The sequence below is a fragment of the Myotis nattereri genome, assembly GCF_964212035.1.
Source record: "Myotis nattereri genome assembly, chromosome: X".
NCBI classification, from domain to species: Eukaryota; Metazoa; Chordata; class Mammalia; order Chiroptera; family Vespertilionidae; genus Myotis; species Myotis nattereri.
Genome location: NC_138078.1, coordinates 7,848,622 through 7,870,433, shown reverse-complemented (window position 1 = coordinate 7,870,433; position 21,812 = coordinate 7,848,622). Strand labels below are relative to the sequence as shown.

At 38.6% G+C, this 21,812-nt stretch overlaps 1 protein-coding gene across 1 annotated transcript in view; it reads left to right on the top strand.

Annotated features, from left to right (window-relative positions):
• Positions 1-11,576: 11,576 nt before the first annotated feature.
• ACE2 (angiotensin converting enzyme 2) overlaps positions 11,577-21,812 on the top strand; it is a 39,082-nt gene continuing 28,846 nt past the window's right edge. The window contains exons 1-2 of the mRNA XM_081081848.1: positions 11,577-11,771; positions 19,993-20,151. Coding sequence (XP_080937974.1) covers positions 11,586-11,771; positions 19,993-20,151 — 345 coding nt within the window. The 5' untranslated portion in view covers positions 11,577-11,585. The remainder of the gene's footprint in view (positions 11,772-19,992; positions 20,152-21,812) is intronic.

The window sequence follows — 21,812 nt, the reverse complement described above, 5'->3', positions numbered from 1 at the left end:
ATTACAAATGATATTGGCTCTATTCTCTGTGCTGTACATTAAACCCCCAGTATGTAAAGAGACTGGTGTATATATACACATACAGGGTGTCCCAAAAATATATACACACTTTAACAGCTGATACCTCTTACATTTTGAAAATGAAATGTATTTTAATAAACACTACCTTTATAAATATTCAAAGTGTCTATACATATGATACACACACACACCTTGGCAGCTTTACTATTGGGAATAGGTAGTTGACTATTGTGCTTGGTCCTGACTGAGATAGAATCATGTACATATGTTAGTTCTTGAGAGCACTATGTTTATAGCACTATCCAGACCAGGGTCCCTTAACCTTAGCACTTGAAATTTGGGCTCAAATAATTCTCGTTTGTGAGGCCCTGTCTGGGGCATTGTACAATGTTTAGCAGCATCCCTAGATGTAGTAGCACCCTCCCCGAAGTTGTAAAAACCAAAAATGTTTCCACACATTGCCAGTTGTCCTCTGGGAAGCATAATCACCCTGGTTGAGAACAACTGCTCTATTCCACTGATATAGGTTTGCTTTAAAGAGAACAAAATTATTGCCATGCCATCTGAAGTTGTCATCTGGGAATCTATGATCTGTAATTACTCGCTATTACTGAACATTCTCACCTTACTGAGAAAAGCATAGCTTTTTACCAAGGTAGTGTAGAGCCCCAATGCTGTCCTCTCAGTGAAAGTCATGATAAGTGCACTATAATAAGTGCAATATAGTAAGTGCAAGGAGAAACTGTGTTGGTAACTAATGCAAGTTTGATGTCATCCATTTTTTGAGCTGTCCCTCCATGCCTTTTATGCTTCTTCATGCCTTGACTATCCCTCTCTTCCATGTCTGCAATAAGAATTGTTTCAAAAATCCCTTTCTGACCACAAAGAGTATGGACTTGAAGCCAGACTGCTGAGGTTTGAATCCCAGTTCATTGCTTTACAGCTTTGTGATCTTGATTCAGTGCCCACTGTCTTCACCTAGAAATGAGGATGGTGCTATTGCTCACTGCATAGAGTTGTTGTGGGGATTAAATGAGGGAGAACATATACTAGTACAGCAGTTAAACTCTGCCAGGCACATAATAAGCATGCAACAAAATTTCAATATTATTATTGTTACTGTTATTAGTAGTAGTAGTCTTTATGATTCAGAGTCTCATCTCCTTCAGAAAGCTTACCTGATTTCTTGGGCCCATGCTGACCTTCTAATTCTCTGAAAACATGAAAACTTTTGTAATCTTACAAATTAGAGTTTATTCACATCATCTTTTATGTGTGTCATCTGAGTAAAATTTTTCCAACAACACAGATTGTATGAGCCAGAGATTATGTGTTCCACAGGGTTTGCATTCTCTCATACATCTCATTTATTGGGTAAGGAGTTAACATGGTTTGCCCACTCTTATCTGGTTACTAGAGGCCCAGTGTGCAAAATCGTGTTTGGTAGCCCACCACTGCTTGCCGCCCCACCCACCCGCCTGCCTCACCTGCTTGTAGACCTGCCCACCACCCGCCCCACCTCATTTGCTGCCCCATCCACCCGCCCGCTGCTGCTCACCCCATTCGCTTCCCTGCCTACCCACCCGCTGCCCTGCTGCACTTGCAGCACCGCCCACCTGCCCACCGCTGCTCACCATGCTCGCTGCCCTGCCTGCCTGCCACCCACCTTGCTGCGATTGGAGCCTGTGGGCCGTGGGGGAGGAACCGAGAGGTGCTCAATGCACCTCATGGTGACCGATCGTTTGGCCATCCTGGTCGTCACGGACACTGGCTTTTTATATATATTTATATCCTACATAGTCAGTGGGTAGAGACATCAGCATGATATTGATACTAAGATGGAAATTCCCTCCAGACCAAGGTACAGTTCAGGAAGATCTTGCATGTTCTGTCTTCTGTGCCTGAAATTCATAAGCACCCAAACTCATGGTTGGAATAAAATTACTTTACAGAAAATATCCCTAGAAACAACCCCTCTACAGTGGGTGGCAAAGCACTAGCTATATTACCTATATGAAAGACATGCCTTCCTGCTTCCTTAAGGCAGAACCAAGTTTAGTTGGATGTCTACCATTTTCCAACATAAACCAGATGTATACTTTATTAGTTTAATCCATTTATCCAAGTCCCCTGGGGAAGTTTCCCTTGTTATTATAAAATTCATTGAAGCCAGCCAGTGTGGTTCAGTGGTTGAGCCTCGACCCATGAACTAGGAGGTCACAGTTTGATTCCTGGTCAGGGCACATGCCGAGTTGTGGGCTCAATCCCCAAAAGGTGGCATGCAGGAGGCAGCCCATCGATGTTTCTCTCTCATCATTGATGTTTCCATCTCTCTCTCCCTTTCCCTTCCTCTCTGAAATCAATAAAAATATATTAAAAAATAAAAATAAATAAAAATTCATTAAAAAAGAGAGATTCACAGGAAGAAACAGTTCCTCATTTCCCACATTGTTGTTTTTAGATGTGATGCCTGAAATGAATGTAGCCATCTTGTGACTGACCACAAGGGAAGCTTTAATCAGAGCAGAGGTCAACATGCTGAGGGTGATACAGTGGAAAGATGAAAGAAACCAGGGTCTTTGATGATATCATTAAGCCACTAAGTTAACCAACCCTGGATTTAACATGTCAAGTCTTTTATGTGTATATTAATATGTTTTCCTTATTGTTTAAGCAGTTGAGTAAGAGTGGCTTCTTACTTGCAGCCCCAAAGTATCCTGACTAAACAGATAATTTGGAAAGACTTTGGAAAAGTTAAGAGAATGTATCAATTAGCTTTTGCTACATTAAAAGCCACCTCAAAAACCCATGGCTTAAAACAACAGCCATTTATTTAGTTCATGATTCTATGGGTTGACAATTTTGTCTGTGCTCACCCGGGAAGTTCTGTTCTCAGCTGCTCTCACTCATACATCTGAGGTCAGTTGCCAGAGAAGCTGGAGGCTTGCTGGTACACAACGGCCTGAGTGTGATTGTCTCATTTCTGGTCCAGTGGTTTCTCACTCTCCAGGAGTTCAGCTCAGTCTTGTTCACTGTGTTGCTATTTGGCTCTCAGGGAGAGAGAGAGAGAGAGAGAGAGAGAGAGAGAGAGAGAGAGAGAGAGAGAGAGAGAGAGAGAGAGAGAGAGATATTCTTGAGGCCTAACTTCAGAATTGGCCTACTATTACTTCTGCTACATTCTATTAGCCAAAGCAGATTCAAGAAGAAAGGAAATACATTATATCTCTTGATGGGGGATGCTGCAAAGTCACATTGTAAAGGATGTTGATACAAGGAGAAGTGAAGAAGTAGTTTTACAAGATACTACCGATATCCTATAGTAAATATTTGCAAAGCCCTCTCCCTAATTAGTTGAGCATTATGATGAATAAATGGGTTAAAATGTGGTCACCTCCACTTTTTAATTAGACTTGGGCTGTTTAGTTAGCCTCTTTAAGTCTTCATGTATACTATTATTAAATGGAAATTATAATAGTTCCTTACTCATAGGGTGACAGTGAGGATTCCAGAAGATAATGCTGATACATTGTTTAACACAGTTCATGGCATATCAATATCAACCATTATTTATAATATATAAAGACAGATCCATATTTTCTAGTTAATGCCCTAGAATTCTCTTTCTCATTTTCTCCTCCTCTTTTTGTTAAACAAAACTTAGGTAATTTTTTTTTATCCATTCTGCCTTTACTCATCACCCTATTACTATTCTAGTTGGCAGCTTGACCACAGCATCTCCATACATGTCAGAAGCTCTGTGGCCCCAGTGGAGAGCTTCAAGGTACTGGATTGCCAAGGCCTAATGCTCACTGATGAGTGTCTTGGGGCCTGGCCTAATGCGCTGCCTTGTCCTGAGCCTTGAAAACTCTGAATTTTTATTACCAGTAGCTTTCTCCTTAGAGGAGTGCCAGGGTTGAAATTCCAATTGAGTAATAGGTGGAGATTTTTGTCTCCCACCCCCACTGTTTATCCAGTTTACTAAGGAGAGTGTTACTTTGAGGCATGGATCCAGACTACCAAAAGTGTCTCTAGAGTGTCTGTGCTCTTAAGCATCATAGGTTTTCAGCACCATTTTATTGAAGTATTGGAGTTATTCCTGAATTTCAGGTTCATATTGAATTTGTATAAAACATGGGCCTAAGGACTTCTTCACCAAATAAATTCAGAGGGGATGCCGAAGTATTTCCTAAATATTATCAAGCTACCCAGTGAGCTGTAACTGACTCCTGCTCCTGGCTAATTTTAGGGAGATTCCAGTGTTGCAATAGGGGAGAGGAAAAAAAAAAGCTTTGGGTAACACCAATCACAAAATCCAGTGAAAAGGCCGAGAAGAGAAAAACACTCAGTATGAGAGCTCCTGCAAGTGTTTTCTCAAGTTTTCAATTTTCTCAGTTGCTTACTGATGTCACCCTCACAGAGGTTGCTGAAGCTTTGCCTAATCTTAAATTAAACCATTCAGAGTCACTGAGATAAGAAAATAACATCTTGTAGCCCAAAGGCATTATCCAAATTCCAAGGCCATAAGGCCTTGATTCCTTTCTGGATAGAATCCAAATTAATATCCTCAATATCCACTACATTCTGACTGTCTCCAGGAAAGATGCATGCTGTCTTGGGATTTATGTTGTATAGTTTTCTAGGCACTGAACATATTTATTAACCAAAGAAGTTTCCTGACGAGATTGAAGACAGGTGGGCAAGTATCAGGAGGGCCTTTAATGACAAAGAATGAAGTAACAGTAAGGCTGATCCATTATAATTTCAATTGAATGTAATCATGTGAACATGGGATTAAAGCTTTTACCCTTTTAAAAATATATTTTTACTGATTTCAGAGAAGAAGGTAGAGGGAGAGAGATATAGAAACATCAGTGATGAGAATCATTGATCGGCTGCCTCCTGCACAGCCTCTACTGGAGATAAAGCCCACAACCCAGGCATGTGCCCTGAATGGGAATCCAACCATGATCTCCTGGTTTATAGGTCAGTGCTCAACCACTGAGCCATACCAGCCAGGCTACCCTTCAATTTTTAACTTCCAGATTGATCCTCCTTGAAGTTCAGATGTTAGGCACTCGGGATTTATAATGTGATTTATCCACTCCCCATCTCTTCAATTTGGGAAACTGGATTCATTGTACTTTCTGCTACATCTCCCACTTGCTTGGGTTCCAGAGAGAGAGAGACAACAAAGGAGTTCTACAATCAAATAAACATTAGCATCTTTGGGAAGAGTCTTACAGGATAATCTAGAAGAAAACTTCAAAGCCTTAACAAAGTTCTCTTTGTCCTTTAGACCAGAAAGCAAGCTTACCTCTGCTAATCGGCAGTGAGAGTGATCCAGTTGGATCAGAAAACATGGCCTCATTCTGAAGCCTGAGGTAGAGGCCAATAGGGATGCAGGCTTATTGTAAGCTATTTAGAGCCAATTGGGAACTATTAACCAATTAACCAAAGTGTAAAATCTTTAGTCACCTCATACTCTAGCTGGGAGGCAGAAGCTGGTTCCAAAAGGAGGTTTCTATGCTTTAAATGCCCAGTTGGCCTTGACCTGAACTGATTCTAAGCTACTTGACTTTGACCATCTCTCATGTCAGCTGCCTTCCCTTCCTTGGTCCAAGTCAACCTTCTTGTCCTCCTGAGATGTGTCTACTTTGCTATAAACCAATGAAAAAATGTAATGCTCTGGCCAAATTCATGAACCTCCCTGTTTAGTTCACAGATGGCTCCTCGGGACTGGGGGTTGTTTCAAGTAACATTTTTCTTTATTTATCCATCCAAATTTCCTTTCAAGGTTGGGACTAAGTAATAGTTTTCAGCACATTGGGAGTGTGAAGAATTAATATTGTTTCCTTTTGGTCTTAACTGAAAAGACATATTTGGTTAACTATCTCTAGCTGACAATTCTCAAATTTTTATCCCCATCCCTGATCTTTCCACCAAGCTACAGATTTGTTTATTTAACTGCCTTCTCAACACCCTCACTTTAATCTTTAACATATATCGCAAACTTGACTGAACTCTTACTCTTCCCTTCAAACTATTTTACCTGCAACTTTCTCCATCTAAATAGATGTCAACCTTGTCCTTCTACTTGTTCAATCTAAAAACCCTGTAGTAATCTTTGACTCTTTTTCTTTCACAGCCCACATCCAATTCACCAGTAAGTCCTGTTGGTTTTACTGTTAAAATGTATTCAAGATCCAGCCACTTCTCACAAATTTTACTGCTAGCATCAAGCGACCATCATAACTCACCTGGATTATTTCAATAGCCTCCTTACTAGTCTTTCTGCCTATAGTCTTGCCCCTATGTAGTCTGTTATCCACACAGCAGAGTGATTCTTTTCAAAGGTAAGTGAGATATGTCACTCCTCTGTTCAAACTCTGCCATGGATTATAATTTTCCTTAGGATAAAGGCTCAAGTTTTGCTCCTATGGCTCTAGATGTAAATTTATGCTAGTGGCTCTAGTGTTGCCTGACATTTTTCAGTCTGGGTATGAAAATAAATTAGGGTTACATGGCAAGCACTGTATTATCATAAAATCAGGTCATTGATAATCAGTACAAACTCCCTGAAATCCAGTTCGTCCTCCCAAGTTTGAACTTTGTTGGAAATATTTTTCAGTTTGGCTACTGAAGATTATATTTGCTCTATCTATAGGGAAAAAACGACCACTATCCAACTAGAAATGTAAACAGGAAAGAGTTTTAGCTTTTCCTTTGGGCTAAAAAGCCAACTTATTTATTTTCTCTAAAGTACTTATAAATTCACTTTTTATAATAAATATGTGGTCAAAACCAATTGTACCAAATGAAAACAATTCTTGGCCAAGTAAGTTTTAAACTCTATACGCTTTATATTCTTGATATGCTTTCTTATTTCTGTCAGAAGCATTAATTCTATCAATTTTAAGAAATTGCCTGAAGCATAATTTTTTCCTCTGAAGTTTACCGAAGTTATCCTCTCAACTTGAGGAATTTGAAGAAGCTTTTGCTAGAGCTATTTGGCAATCTCACCATTTATGGCTACAGTATTGGAAGTATGTAAAAAGTATGAGCAATAAGGGCGCTATGGATCTCAAAGTCTATGCACTTTGCTCCAGCAGAGTGGAGACCCACCCTCAGATCTGAGCCTATGAAGAGGGAGCTCTCTGATTGAACTCCATGGTTATCTAGTTTCCATTTAGGTTTTAGCTGGTAGCATATCAGAAACAGGGAGGGGATTTATGGTGGGCAGGGCTACTAGAAGTAGATTCTTCAAGAAGTGACAGTGAATTCAAAGCCTACACAGATAGCAGAATTAAGAGCAATAAAGCTGTTTGGAGCCATTCAATGTAAAGCCTTGAAGACATTGTCATGTCACATTACAGCTTAGTCAGTAAACAATTTTCAAATTGATGACAGTGAGTCATTGTAAAAAAAAAAAAAGAGAGATACAAAATAATGTACAGGCAATATCCTGATTAGGATGGAATATATTTTAGAAACATTTCTACCTTAAATGGTTTAAAAATGCAAAACTGGTATAACCCAAGCAGTACATTTTAGTTTTGTTTATGTGAGCCTGTTTATTCTTGGACTATACCAGTTTCCTACAGAACTACTATGGACAATTCTCCCGTTTCCCTCACTTCTCAAAGTTCCCTAATTATGACACAGCTCCTCTCATTTCGAGTGGCTTTTATTATTAGGCTCACAGCATTCTTCTCTGTGTTCTCAAGTATTGATTCATATAATACTTATACCATCCCTATGAGATTATTATCAGCTTTGAAATAAGGAAATTAGGTACAGGGAATATTACCTGCCTAAAATCACACAAGTAAGAAGTGGCAGAGTAAATCTGTTATGCTAGTTAAGTCTTCTAAATGACGGCCCCATGATGGAGGAGAACTGTCCACCCTGTCTTCTCTTCCATGTCTGAACTGTGCTTCAGATGACATTATCTTAGATCCATTTATTTATTTTCCTCTGGATGCTCTCCCATGTCTCTCTACATTGTGGTTATCAGAAATGAGCATGATGCTCTAAATTAATTTGCATATAATACTTGTATTAACAAAGCGTAAGAGAATCTAAGATGGATTTGCCTTTTGTTGGGAAGCCAAGTTGGATTTACAGCTCATATTAAGCTTTTATTCAACCTGATTGACTGGGTTGCTGTAGTAGCTCCCTGGCTGGTCTACCTGCATCTACCCTCGTCCCTTAGTGTCTGCTTACTAATTGGCAGTGAGAGTGATTCAGTTAAAACTTTTGCCAGATCTCTTCTCTGCTGGAAGCCCTCCAGTGTCTTCCCACATTACTCAGAGTAAAAACCAAAATCCTACAATTGTCTGTAAGGCCCTCCTGGTGTGGCACCCAGCCTGGGCTCTGACCACAAAGGCCTCTCATGTTCTTGAGATCTGCCTGTACTCTTTGCACTTGCTGTTCCCTCTGCCTAGAACAGTCTTCCCTTAGATATACACACAGCTTTCATCCCTTCCTTCAGGTCTTTGCGAAATGTCACCCCTCTCATCCCCATCATTTACCATCCTCCTTTCTTGTTTATTGCAAAGCCATAGAATTTATCATCAGCTATTTGTTTCTTTCCTCTACCCAATGTCATATAATATGATAGCCACAGGAACATTTCCTGTCTTATTTATTAGTGTATTAGTATATCCAACATATAGAATAGTGCCTGGCATATAGTAGGTAGACAATAAATCATTATTGAATCAAAATTCTTGTTGTTTTGGACATGAACTATTGTTGATCAGAGGAATGCTTAATCCTACAGTGTGTGGTTATTGTGGGGACATTTAGATCTATCTGGTAGAACTTTACACTTTGTTAAATCCCTTATTGGAATGGAAGATACACTGTGTCTTTGTTTGTTTGTTTGCTTGTTTGTTTGTTTATTCTTCTATTCTTTTATCCAAAAGGAAATAAGGCAGGCAACATTTGACTTGTTCCTAGTGAATCCCTAGGTATCCTATATAATAAAAGGTTAATATGCAAATTATCCCCTCAACTGGGAGTTCAACCACGAGTTTGACCAGGTGGCAGGGCTGGCCAGTCAACTTCCTGCATCCTCTCTCCGCAGCCGGTTGGCCCCATTTGCCAGATCGGGGCAGGCCAGCCAGACCCCACCGTGCACAGGGCCTCTAGTACAGTATATTTAGGGCCTGAGATATATATTTTCCAAGTGCAAACCACATTCTACAAATTATATTTTATAGTTTTGTGAGATGTCAAGATCAAGAGCTCTTCCTTCTACCCTTTATACCTTTATAAAATTCACCCTCCAGCCTTTTTGAGAAGTAGAACAGGTTTTCTGCATCTCCAATCTCCTAATGTTCTCTGGTTTCATTCTTTCTCAATGACAATCCTTTCTTTAGGCCAGTTGTTTATATAGGTCCCACCCCCTGGGTCTTTAGTGTATTTATTTGCATTTTCAGAATGGGCTGAATGCTTCTGGATAGGTGTCAGAACAGTGACATCTTCTCATTGGAGAGTGAAAAAATTCCACCAATACAGTCACTACTTGCAGTTGGCCATCACTGAGTTGATTTTCCTACAGAATTATTGCGGACAGTTTACCTATTTCCCTTGCTTCTCAAAATTTCTTGGCTTCCAGAACTTTCCTGCCTCGCTGTTATCTCAGGCTCTTTGACACTGTTTTTAGCTCTCAGAGTTTACATCCTGCTTTCTCCATTTTAATTTGAATACATTAATTTTATGTTCTGTCTTAGTGAATTGAAGTTGGACTACTCCCATTTTTTTTCCTGAACCCTAGCTTCATTCAGGAAGTGACCTCAGTAGAGTTTTGTTTCAGCTTTTATTAAGGTAGGATTGTAGCTCTTTGTTCAGAGCCTTATGCTGTGTTCCCTCTTTTCGTGACTGGTTATTCTCCTAATGCCTGTGAGAAGTGAGTAGATCTCAGCTCCTCAAACGTGGGAGGTGCCTTACTGAAATTTCACTGATTTCCCCCCCCCATGTTACTTTCTTTAAAGTTTGTTGTTGTAATTACTTAAATTTATCAACTCCTTAACTTCTTAAAAGATTCGTGTACGATGAGTCACATCAATGGCAGTAAGAATCTCTTTTTGATGTGGTGGGACCAAAATCCATGATTTTCACAGACAAACAGCATCGGCACTGTTCCTCTGCTGGTGTTGATCTACACCCCATCACTGCTCTTTGGCTGACTGCAACTTAAAGACCTGTACTCTAGAATCAAGCTGCTTGCATTTGCATCCAGCCTCTATCACTTATCAGGTGAATGAGGTTTGACAATTTGTTTAACTTCTCTGGGTCTCAGTTTCATAATCTGTATAATGGTGATAAAAATATTTACCTCTAGATTGTTTGTAATGCTTAAATGACATAATTATAATGGAAAACACTTACTTTTAATTATTTTTCCTATTCTACAGTAATATGTACAGCTTTGGAGTAAGGGGAAGAGATGAAAACTTTTTTACAGGCTTAATTACTGTAATTTCACCTGGACCTGGAAGACTTGTTTTTCTAGGTGAAGAAATGTTTCCCCTGTGTGAAGGTTTCATAATCACAGTCACCCAGACCCACGAGCCTTGCCATTTAAAGAGGCTCCTCTCTTTTATCTGTGGCATGAATACCTACACCTTCTGAATGAGAACACTGATTTGGCTCCTGAAGATTCACCAGGATAACTACTGAAATTTCTTTGAACTCTATATTGCCATGATCCTATGGCTAAAGATGACCAGAGCTTGACATGGACACTCCTTGAATTTCATACCATGCAGAGGCATTCTCATTTCCCTGTGACTTTGCCTGAGGTTTGAACAGGTAAGTGAAAGGGAAGGAGGCACACAATGAAGTCAGCCATAGAACCAGTGTTTACCATAGTCATCTCAGAAATAGAAACTGAACCTTTTTAAATTTTTCCAAGCTAGATCAGGAGAGTTAACCTGTGGAGTGGAGGGTAGTCTTATTATTTTGAAAGATAATTGTGAAATTTAAAATGTATCAGAAAGAAATGAATTTCATAAATACAAGGGTTACGTGATTTATTTAGGAAGGGAAAATGTTACCCAAGTAGATAGTTTCTGTGAATATAAGCTTGAAATAAAAAGAAAGTAGGGATAACTCACTGTTAAATGGAATTGTCTGAAAAACAGATAAGTAACAATATTGCTTACATGATCCTTAATTCGAGGCTTCTTTAGTCACTGTAAAATTATAACACCTTCAGTGTATTTTTTAACAGCTTTTTAAGAACTTATTAACCAAATGTACAAGTTTTGATTTGGCCATAAAAGCTAGGAAAGCTATGATTCTCTGGGATTAATGAATAACATTTGTTTATTTGATTTACTTTAAAAATCATTTTAAAATATGCGTACATATCTGTCCTCTCTAGGATGAACTTTCTATTGGTTCATCAGATTGTTTACTGTTTCTTCTTTTTTTTTCTGTCTTCCCCGCTCAGTGCCCAACCCAAGTTCAAAGGCTGATGAGAGAGAAAAACTCATGAAGAGGTTTTACTCTAGGGGAAGTTCTTCAGTGAATGGGATCTTGGCGCACAGGGAAAGATGTCAGGCTCTTCCTGGCTCTTTCTCAGCCTTGTTGCTGTAGCTGCTGCTCAATCCTCCACTGAGGAAAAGGCCAAGATATTTTTGGACAATTTTAACTCTAAAGCTGAAGACCTGTCTCATGAAAGTGCACTCGCTTCTTGGGATTATAACACCAATATTACCGACGAGAATGTCCAAAAAATGGTGAGTGTGCATGGCTTCATATGAGCATTTATTGCTTCTTACAGGTTAGATTACTGCCCATACAACTGAAAATGGAAATCAAAGAAATACTCTGAGCTGGGAAGTTGGATATTTGCTTCAGTATTTCTGATTCTGAAGTCCCAGATGACTAAACTTAATTGAACTTGGGGTTCATTTGGAAAATTGTTACAAAATAGTTCACTGGTCTCAGTTCAGATGCTCGGAAAACAGTGAACATGCCTCATAAGGTTGCTACTATAATTGTCAGGGTTTCAAAGCATTTCATGGAAATGCCATAAGTTAGTGATGTGAACAGGAATATCTAGAGACTCTCTAAAATAATATGTTAACTGAAAAATGCACCTGGAGGCTTGGTGAAAGAGCTAGATAGTAATTATCTAACAATTGGTTGGGTGAGGCTGGACTTAGGAATTTCTTTCTTCGCTGTCACAGAGCTCTCTCCGAGGGACTTGCAAAAGTCACAGAATCCACCCAGAGCCCTCCAAGAAAAAATACAATTAAAACAGTTCTGACAAATCTCAGAATGCTCTGGGAAAGCAAGATGTTTTGTTAGATGAGTATACGGGTTTAAGGTTTCTTCTCTTACAGATCCCAAAGAAGTATTCTTCCACTTTTAGTGCTGGATATTGAGCAACGTTATTTAAGAAATAAATTTTTGTGGCAATTGTACGGCAATACATTCCTTCAAAAATGTAGTTCAGAAGTTTATTTTTTCAAATAATTAGTAAGTTTGTATGCTTAAATTAAATAACTATCATTCACTGGACAGAATAAATCTGATACCTACTATTTTATTTGAAATTTGTAAACAGAGTGTTTTTTTTTTAATTTTTCTTTTTCTAAAGCTCAAAGAAATCCAGGAGATTTTGACAGCCCAGTGTGTCAGAGAATATCATGTTTTCCTTGTCTCATGTTTTTGTCATACCTCTTTTTCATCTCTTCATCGTTGCCCTTTTCTTACTTTTTATTTGATCTCTGTTGGAGGTGCTTGTAGTGTATTGTGTATTTGTTTTCATGTTCAGCTGAATGGTCCAGTAGGTGGAGATGAAGTTGTACCAGCATCATGCGTAAGAGTTCTGGAGCCAGACTGTCAAACTCCAGATCCGGCTCCACCACTTTCTAGCTGAGTGAATTTGAACTAGTTAATTAACCTCTCTGCACCTTAGGTTTTTTTGTCTGTAAAAAATAACATAACCTTCATGTTTGCCTTATAAGGCCATTCAGAAGACTGAATTAGTACACAAAACCACCAGAATAGGACTTGATGCTTGTGAGCATGGAAAAATAAGATACCATTGTTATGAATGTGAGAGGGAGTTGAAATTACTGAAGAGACTTGTAACACTTCTGTTGAGTGCCCAGAGACTGAGAAGGCCTGTTATAGAGTGATATATAGTGATGTTTACTGAAATCATCTCTGGATCACTAAGTGCTATTAATTTTGAATTGCACCTATTGATCAGAGCAAAGGCCAGAAACGAAAGAACATAAACATGAAGTGTGACCAAACAGCAGAAAGTTTGGGCCTCTTCAAGGAGAGTGAAAATATTTGAATGCAAGAAGCAAGCAGGGGCTCAATATCTCCTTCCTCAAGCAGTGGTGAAGGGTGCACTTAGGTGCACCTGTGTGAGTTTACCTGGGGAGGGGAGCAATAGGCAGGGAGGGAAATGGCCCTTTCTTCTATTCTCTTATCATTATATATATATTATATATATTATATATATATTATATATATAATATATATATAATATATATATCCTAATGAAACAGGCACTGCAGCAGGTGCTATGAGAGGTACCAAGATGAGCAGGATGCTTAGAAATGCTGCTGGTGTCCATTTTAGAAATGAAGAATTTTCCCCCAAAGAGAGCAACTGGAACGATTTAAGGAGTTCAGAAAGAATTAGGAGGGAAAGCAGAATTAGCTGTACAAAGCCTGACTCACAAAGAAAAAAAAATTAGTCTGAGGAGAAACAGGAAAGGATAGCATTTTCACAATTGTATTGGCCAAATCTCTTCATGCTAGAAACATGGTACTTTTAAAAGCTCAAAAGAGATAAATTTATAACAAATAGAAGGAAGCGCTATTTACATCATAGGTGGTAAAACTGGTAAGACTTGTAAAACTAGGCCATTCATTTTTTCAACCCCCCCCACCCTGCCACCTCCCTCCCCTTCGGCAAACATCAGCTTGTTCTCTGTATCTATGGGTCTGTTTTTATTTTATTTTGTTTAGATTTGACATATAAGTAAAATCATACAGTGTTTGTCTTTGTCTGTCTGACTTATTTCACTTAATATCCCCTAAGTCCACCCATATTATTGAGAATGGCAAGATTTCCTTTTTTTTTTATTGCCGAGTAATATGAAAACTAGGCTATTCTTTAATCTAGAAAAGTGAGACATTGAAAACTATAAATAGGTTCTTGAAGTATTTTAGCAAATGTAAGGATTGTAGATCCTCTCCGGGTAAGGAAGTATGGTCAAGTACATTGAGGGACCCAGTTCTTTACCCTTTCCTATATCAATGCCCAAGGGTATGTCACTTTGCAGTGCCATTCCACTGAAAGTGATGTAAATGTGTTCATCATGTCACTTAATTAGATCGATGGGATGTTAGCAGACATGATGCAAGTAGAGGCTTCGAATAGACTTGAATGATGGGGCTTGTCCTTTGCTCCTTTGCCTTTGCTATGAAAACATGCCTGGGCTAGCCAGCTAAAGAATGAGAGATACATGAAGTAGTTGTCCCAGCAGAAACCACCCCCTCCCCCAAAGTGGTAAGCTAATCAAGTCAATATCAGCAGAGCTTCCTGGCAACTACTGTGATTCCAGGCACCTAAAAAAATACACTTATACCGTTAAAGATTTTTGTTTTTTTGTTATGTAGTATTATTGTAGCAATAGATACTATGGTAAGGGAAATTTGAGCCATATTTCAGAGTCAAAATATTGGGTTTGTCAGTCTATGAATCTGACCTAGCATGTAGATTTTTAGATCAAGTTGTGTAAACATACCTTAAAATAATAGAAGGCATCAAAACTTGATCAGTGTAGTGTCCCAAATGCTCCCTACTTAGGAGAGTTCCATCAGATCGAGATAAGGAGAAAAGCTTGGTTCAAAACAGGTTCCCAAATAGTTCAGAAATTCAGTAAAAATAAATTATCAAACACTTGTAATATAATATATAATAAATTGCCCCCTTTATAGCAAATATAGTTCTCATGTTTGAGACTGAGTATTCACAATTAAACTGTAATTATTTTCTGAGTAAAATAATAGTACTTTTTTTTTACACTGTCCCTTTTTTGTAAATTTATTGTTGGTTTGATTTTTGAAATAGGATCCATATAAAATCAAAAGGGTTTTTTTTTTTCCTATTGTGGCAGAGACATCCTGGTTCATTGTCCCAGTAATTGTCAGTAACTACTAAAGCTGCTCTAGCAGCTGAAGTGGGTGTTGAAGAATGCCCTCTTGGAGCCTCAAAGGTCTCAGAGAACCCTTAATAAATATTTCTTGGGGAGTTGTAAGAAACTGTAAAGAGAGAGCAGGATGCCCATAGTTAGCCTTTGGATACTCTCTGGGGCTTCTTCAGCCCTTTGTTTCTGGGATCCCCTAGAGTTCTCGGGCATTTCTGATTCCTAAACCTTGATTCCTCTGCCTTTAGGGCTGGCGTCACAGTGAACTTAGAACAGGGGAATTTTAGACTCCTACTATGTGCCCAAGAGGAGAATGTCGACTTCATCTATCTCCAATGAGTCTGCCCCACCCTCCCTGACACGCACAAATACCTACACACAGGTACAGATTGGAAAAAGATCATTGTGCTGCAAATACAATGGAATTCAGGAAATCTGATGCTCACATGACTCTTCTGAGCTGGCTGTGATAACCTTGGGCGAGTCACTTCTTTGTCTCTTGAAATGGAAGGGGGTAGATGAGTACAGTCAAGATAATTCAGTAGATTACAATTTTTGAATGGATAAATTCCTCCTCTAGACAGTTAACATTGGTGAAATATATCAGAGGCCTTGCTCTTACTAGTTTCCTTTTGTCATGAAAACTTGATAATGTCCCAGTTCAGTGATGTAATTTTGGTGAAATTAAGCTTGAGCAACTCAACATGACATGGTTAAATACACCTAAATTTGGCACAATTATTCATTGATCTAAGCACTCTGACTGGATGCCAGGTAACCACCAGCTACACCTAGGGAGGGTAGCCTGGTGGTGAGTAACTACTGCTGCTTCTTAGTGTGCACCAGGTACCTGGGTAAAAGAGCATTACATTAATTTGGCTAAATCCTTTGGTTTAGAGCAGTTCCATGGGGATTTCAGATCTTGTTATAGGACTTAGAGAATGAGGTGATTATTTTTTCTTTGCTTTTACTATTGCAGGGTTTAACAACTTTATTGCAATGTAACTTATGCAGCATAAAATTCACCAATTTAAAGCATACAATTCAATGCTTTTTAGTTTATGTATAGAATTGCACGATCATTACCATCTCTAGTTTTAGAAAATTTTAGCCACTCCAGAAAGAAACCACTTGCCCAGTAGCGCTCTTTTTTCCACCCCAGCCCTAAGCTAATCTACTTTCTGTTTCTGCAGATTTACCTGCTCTGAACAGTTCCTATCAATACACTGATACAATAGGTGGTCTTTGTGACTGGTTTCTTTTACTTTGCATGCTGTAGCATGTAATATTCCTTTGTTCCTTTTATTGCCAAATAGCATTCCATTGTATGTATCTTTATAAAATTTTTGAAACATGTGAAAGAAAAAAGACAAGTATATTGAATATCCTAATACTCATCACCCAGCTTCCCCAATTATCAATCAACACTTTGGCCAATCTTGTTTTATTTTTCTCCCTGATCCACATTTATTGAATTATTTGAAGGAAATCCCAAACACCATATAGTTTTATGTGTAAGTATTTCAACTTGTGGCTCTCAAAGTAAGAATCTTTGCAACAACCTTAATAATACTACCATGCTAAAAACTTAACAATGATTCCTCAGTATCATCATATAGTTTGTCAATAGTCAAATGTTCCCTACTGTCTCCTTTAAAAAAATTTCAGCTAGTTTATTTGAATCAGAATCCAGCAAGGTCATTTCCTTTCAGTAGTTTTGATGGATGTACTTCAAGCCTTTTTTAATCTATAGAGTCCCTCTCTCATTTTTTTTTTTTTGCAATTTATTTGTGGAGAAATTGAATTGTTGGTCCTATAGAAACTTCCACTTTCTAGGTTTGCTGATTGTGCACTCTTAGTGCTGCTTTACATGTTCTTTTGTCCCCTGTATTTCCTGTAAGTGTATAGATCAAAGTGAAAGATCAGAACACTTTTTCTGTAACAGCCCAGATAGTAAATATTTCAGGCTTGTGGGCTTTCCCACATTTATCCTACTCTGCCATTGTAGTGTGAAAGCAGCCATAGCCAATATATAAATGGGTGTGAATATGTGACAATAAACTTTTACTTACAAAATAGATGGTGGTCAGAGTCCTCATGTAGATACCTGATCAGAACTCAGGTTTCACCTGTTAGTTATTTAATTGGTGTAGAAGTTTAATTTACACTACTAGCACAGTGCAGGAAATGGTGAGTTGTTTTCAAAGTTGATTGAGAACAAAATTATTCCTATCATTTAGTATCAAAATTTTACCAGAAATTTTGCTTGACAGAAAATCATTCTGGATTGGGTGAATAAGGGTAGAGATTGAGAATTGAGTACTGGGTTGCATCAATGAGTCTGTGCTGTAGACAAAATTATTCTTTCTATAGCTCACTCCTTTCAACTCATGCATGTTAGAAGATTAGGATGTGTTGAATGCAATCTAAGTCAGTGGTTAGAGAGCATTAACTTTAGAAGTAAATATATCTGGGTTGGCATCCTGGTTCCTTCCAATTACTAGTTGTGTGACCTAGGTAAAGTTCCTTATCCACTCTGTGCCTCATTTCCCTCATTTGTGAAATGGAGATATTATAACTACCTCATAATATTGTTTGTGAAGATTAATTGAGAAGTAGTTTCTGAGGGGTTGTTTGAGCTCAATAAAGAGATAAATCATTTTCCATTTCTGCTGCCACCTTTTCACCTCTTGTCTGATCCATTGTTATCACTTCCATGCACCACTTCCATCATGTCAAATGCCTGCTTGGAACCCCTAAGTGACTCCCTAGAATTCACAAGATAAAAGTAAAATTACTTGGCCTGAAAAGTGCAGTCATGCCTGGAATCTGTATTAGTTATCTATTGTGTAAAAAATTACCACAAGCTTAGCAGCTTAAAGCAACACACATTTATTAACTCACAGCTTCTGTGAGTCATAAGTCCAGGAAAGGCTTAGCTGTATCTTCTGCTCCTGAGCCTCTAGTTACCATCAACGTCCTGGTTAGAGCTGTGGTCTCACCTGAGGCTTGACAGGGGATGAATCGCGTCCACGCTAATATGTTTAGTGGTAGCATTCAGATCCCTGTATGCTGCTGAACTGAAGTCCTTAGTTTCCTGCAGGATGTCAGCCAGAGGCCATACCTAATTCCTTGCCATGTGGTTATTTCCACAGGATAGTTCACAACATGGCATCTTGCTGCATCAAAATCAGCAAGGGACACAGAGTCCTCCAGCCAGATAAAAATTACAATCTTATATAACATAAACATGTACATCCTGTCTTCTTTGGTATATGCTACTTCTTAGAAGTGGGTCCTGCTCACACTCAGGGGGAGGAGATCACACAAATGTGTACCACTAGGAAGTAGGGATCGTGGGAATTATCTTAGAGTCTGTCCACTACAGGATCCAAGATTCAGGTGCTGGCAGATGATTACCAGCTCCACTATTATTTCTCTCAGACCCTTAATGCACACATGAAAAATGGATACGGAATGGTTTTCTATCTAATGGGATTGTTAAGAAGATCAAATGAGGTAAATTATTTTTCAAAGTACTTTACACACATCCAACTCCTACCTACTTTAAAGTCTGTCTTAGGTCCCACCTTCTCCATGAGGGCTTGGCCAAATCTAGTTGTCTGAATGAATCTCTCTTTTCCTATAACTGAAATTGCTTGACTTATTCATAGTTTATATATATTATCTTAGGCTGTTATGTCTCATTAATGAAAAATTCATGATGCATATCTTATCTATCAGATAAAACTGCAAGCAATGTAAGAACAAGGATGTTTTTCTATTAAGTACTAAAGTAGGAAACTTTCCTTAAGCAATAAAGAGAGAAAAAAATAGCAAACTTTGTTTGAATGCATAGGATGCTTTGGGCACTCTACTAAGCATTTTCTTATTTGTTCATTCTTCTTACCCTTAAAACAATCCTTTGAAGTAAGTTTTATTATTACTCTAATTTTACAGATAAGGTAACTGCAGCTCAGAGGGGCTAAGTAATCTGCCCAAGGTCACACAGCTAGTCGAAGAATGGAGTTCTTGCTTGCCTCATATGCTACCACTTTTATATGGTCCAGAGAAGTACAATGTACAAAGTAATTGCTCACTTTAGTCTGATAAATGGAAATTTTAGCATTGAGGGAAGACTGCAGTAGAGAAGTCTGTAGGAGTCCATTTGCCTGCTGATGTTCAAGATGGGGGAGAAGTGAGTCCTGGCATCATCATGTGCTTGTTGGTTTCTTTTGATGGTATTTGATGGTAAAAATCATCATGGCTACCAAATGGCCATATTCTGGACAACCTTCTTTGGGGAACATAATTTAAGATCACAATATCTGGTAAGTCATGACACTATGGAGCTTATTGCAAACTAGTGCTCATTTCTCATGGTTCCCACAGTCATTAGATGCTATACTCACATTAAATCCATGCTAAGCTCTACTAAGCTCTCCCTTTTGAACATTCACCCTTGAATCCTGATAAACTCACACATGTCACAGTGCTAAGGCTATAAATTCCAGGGTCCTACAATGTGAATCATCTGTGAGAATTTACTTCCAGTTCTAGGGATAGGACTCTTGGGAAAACTAGGCAGTGGGCCAAGAAGAGAGAGTGAGCAGGAGTGTCCTGGTCACTCTTAACCTAAGCCTCGACCTTCAGCAAAGTAGAGAACTAAAACACTTAGGAAATATTAGATGTTCCACCAGATGTTTTTTGGACCATATCTTCTATTCTATCTGTTCAAGTAGTGTCATTCCGACTTTAATTTTATATTTTTGTCATTTCAGAATGAAGCCGACAGCAAGTGGTCTGCCTTTTATGAACAGCAGTCCAAGCTTGCCCAAACTTATCCACTACAAGAAATTCAGAATCCTACAATCAGGCGTCAATTGCAGGTCCTTCAGCAGAATGGGTCATCAGTGCTCTCACCAGACAAGAGCAAACAAGTATGTGAACATTCTAGCATTGATCTCAAGAGTTGAAATATTGGGGAATAGTAAACATTAAGGATACATATAATACCTTAATCAATAAAGAAAAAAAACCACAAAAAACACATTAATATCACCCATGGCTGCTTCCTTTATCTGCAAAGAGTGGCATGCTGACATTAAAAAGAGCTCTGGGCTTAAGTGGGGCGACCACATAATTTATCATCCAAACTAGAATCTTTCTGAGAGTGAAAGAAGACATGTATAATTATGTTAGGATACAGAGTTAAACTGGGATTGTTTGGGAACTGTAGTATATATGGACACCCTAAACAGAGGTTACCTTCCTGAGGACCAGGCAGCCTGAATAACACACTTAGTCTATGTCCATGGTTCACAATTGGGGGTGATTTTTGCCTCCCAGGGACATTTAAAAATGTCTGGAGACATTTCTGGTGGTCACAATTTGGCAGAGATGATATTGACATCCAGTGGGTAGGGAGGCTGCTAAGCATATGCAATGCACAAGACATCCCCAAACAACAAAGAATTATCTGGTCTAAAATGTCAATAGTGCCAAGCTTGAGAAACCTCATATTGAAGTCTAATTCTTTTCTCCTTTCATTCTTGACTCTCCTCTGCAACCTCTTTATTATTATTATTATTATTATTATTATTATTATTATTTTTGGAGAGCTAGAGCTGGGCCATCGTAACCCAATGCAGGGCTCCTCTGAGGGGCGCTCTTTGCTCAGGGCGCAACCTCTTTAACAAGTGGCTAAGAACCTCAGCTCAAACTGCTTTAGGGATGGGTTATTCACCTCTTTCCAAGACATCAGTTTCACATATGGTTTCCTCTAATTGATGGAATGATACTCACTCCATTGAGTGGTAGGGGATTTACCTCCACTCTGTTCTGCCTTCTAAAGACAAATTACTCTTTCTTATAATAGTCTTTAAATAAATGAAGACTGCTAATATTTTTTTAACTAGTTGAGTTCTTTTCTCTCTAGGCTAAACATAACACTCTGAGTTGGTTCTGGTCTGCACAGAGGTGAGCAGCAATGTAACATTCTGCACCTTGTGCTCTACATCTACTAAGATAATCTAGAACTATACTAGTATTAGGTCTTGCTGTTTGATTGTGTGTTGTTGTTTTTTGACAAATTCCATGTTTGACTCATATCAATGTCACTGTCAATGAAGCCTCCAAATGTTCTGAAGGGATACCTTTTAAAATTCTATTCTTAGGTGGCTAGTTTGTGCAAATTTGAGAAAGCCTATATTCACCCCTGTTTCATTCCATCTCTCTTGCCCAGGAGTCAACAAACTTTTATGTAAAGGTAAAGATAGCAAATATTTTAGGTTTTGTGGGCTGTATTGTCTCTGTCACAATAAGCCAAGTCTGCTGTTCTAGTGGGAAATCAGCCATAGCTAATGCAGAAACAAATAGGTGTTGCCCTGTTCCAATAAAACTTTACAAAAATAGGAAGCAGATAGGATTTGGTCTGCAGATCATAGTTTATAGACCCTTCATCTAATCTATTGAAATACTTGGCTATTTAACATCAAAGTCTTCTTTCTTAGTTGTTTTTCCTCTGGGACTCTGTGTTCTAATCTGCATCTATAAAAAGAAAAAAAATGTATGAGAAGAAGAAAGATGAAACCATATGGCC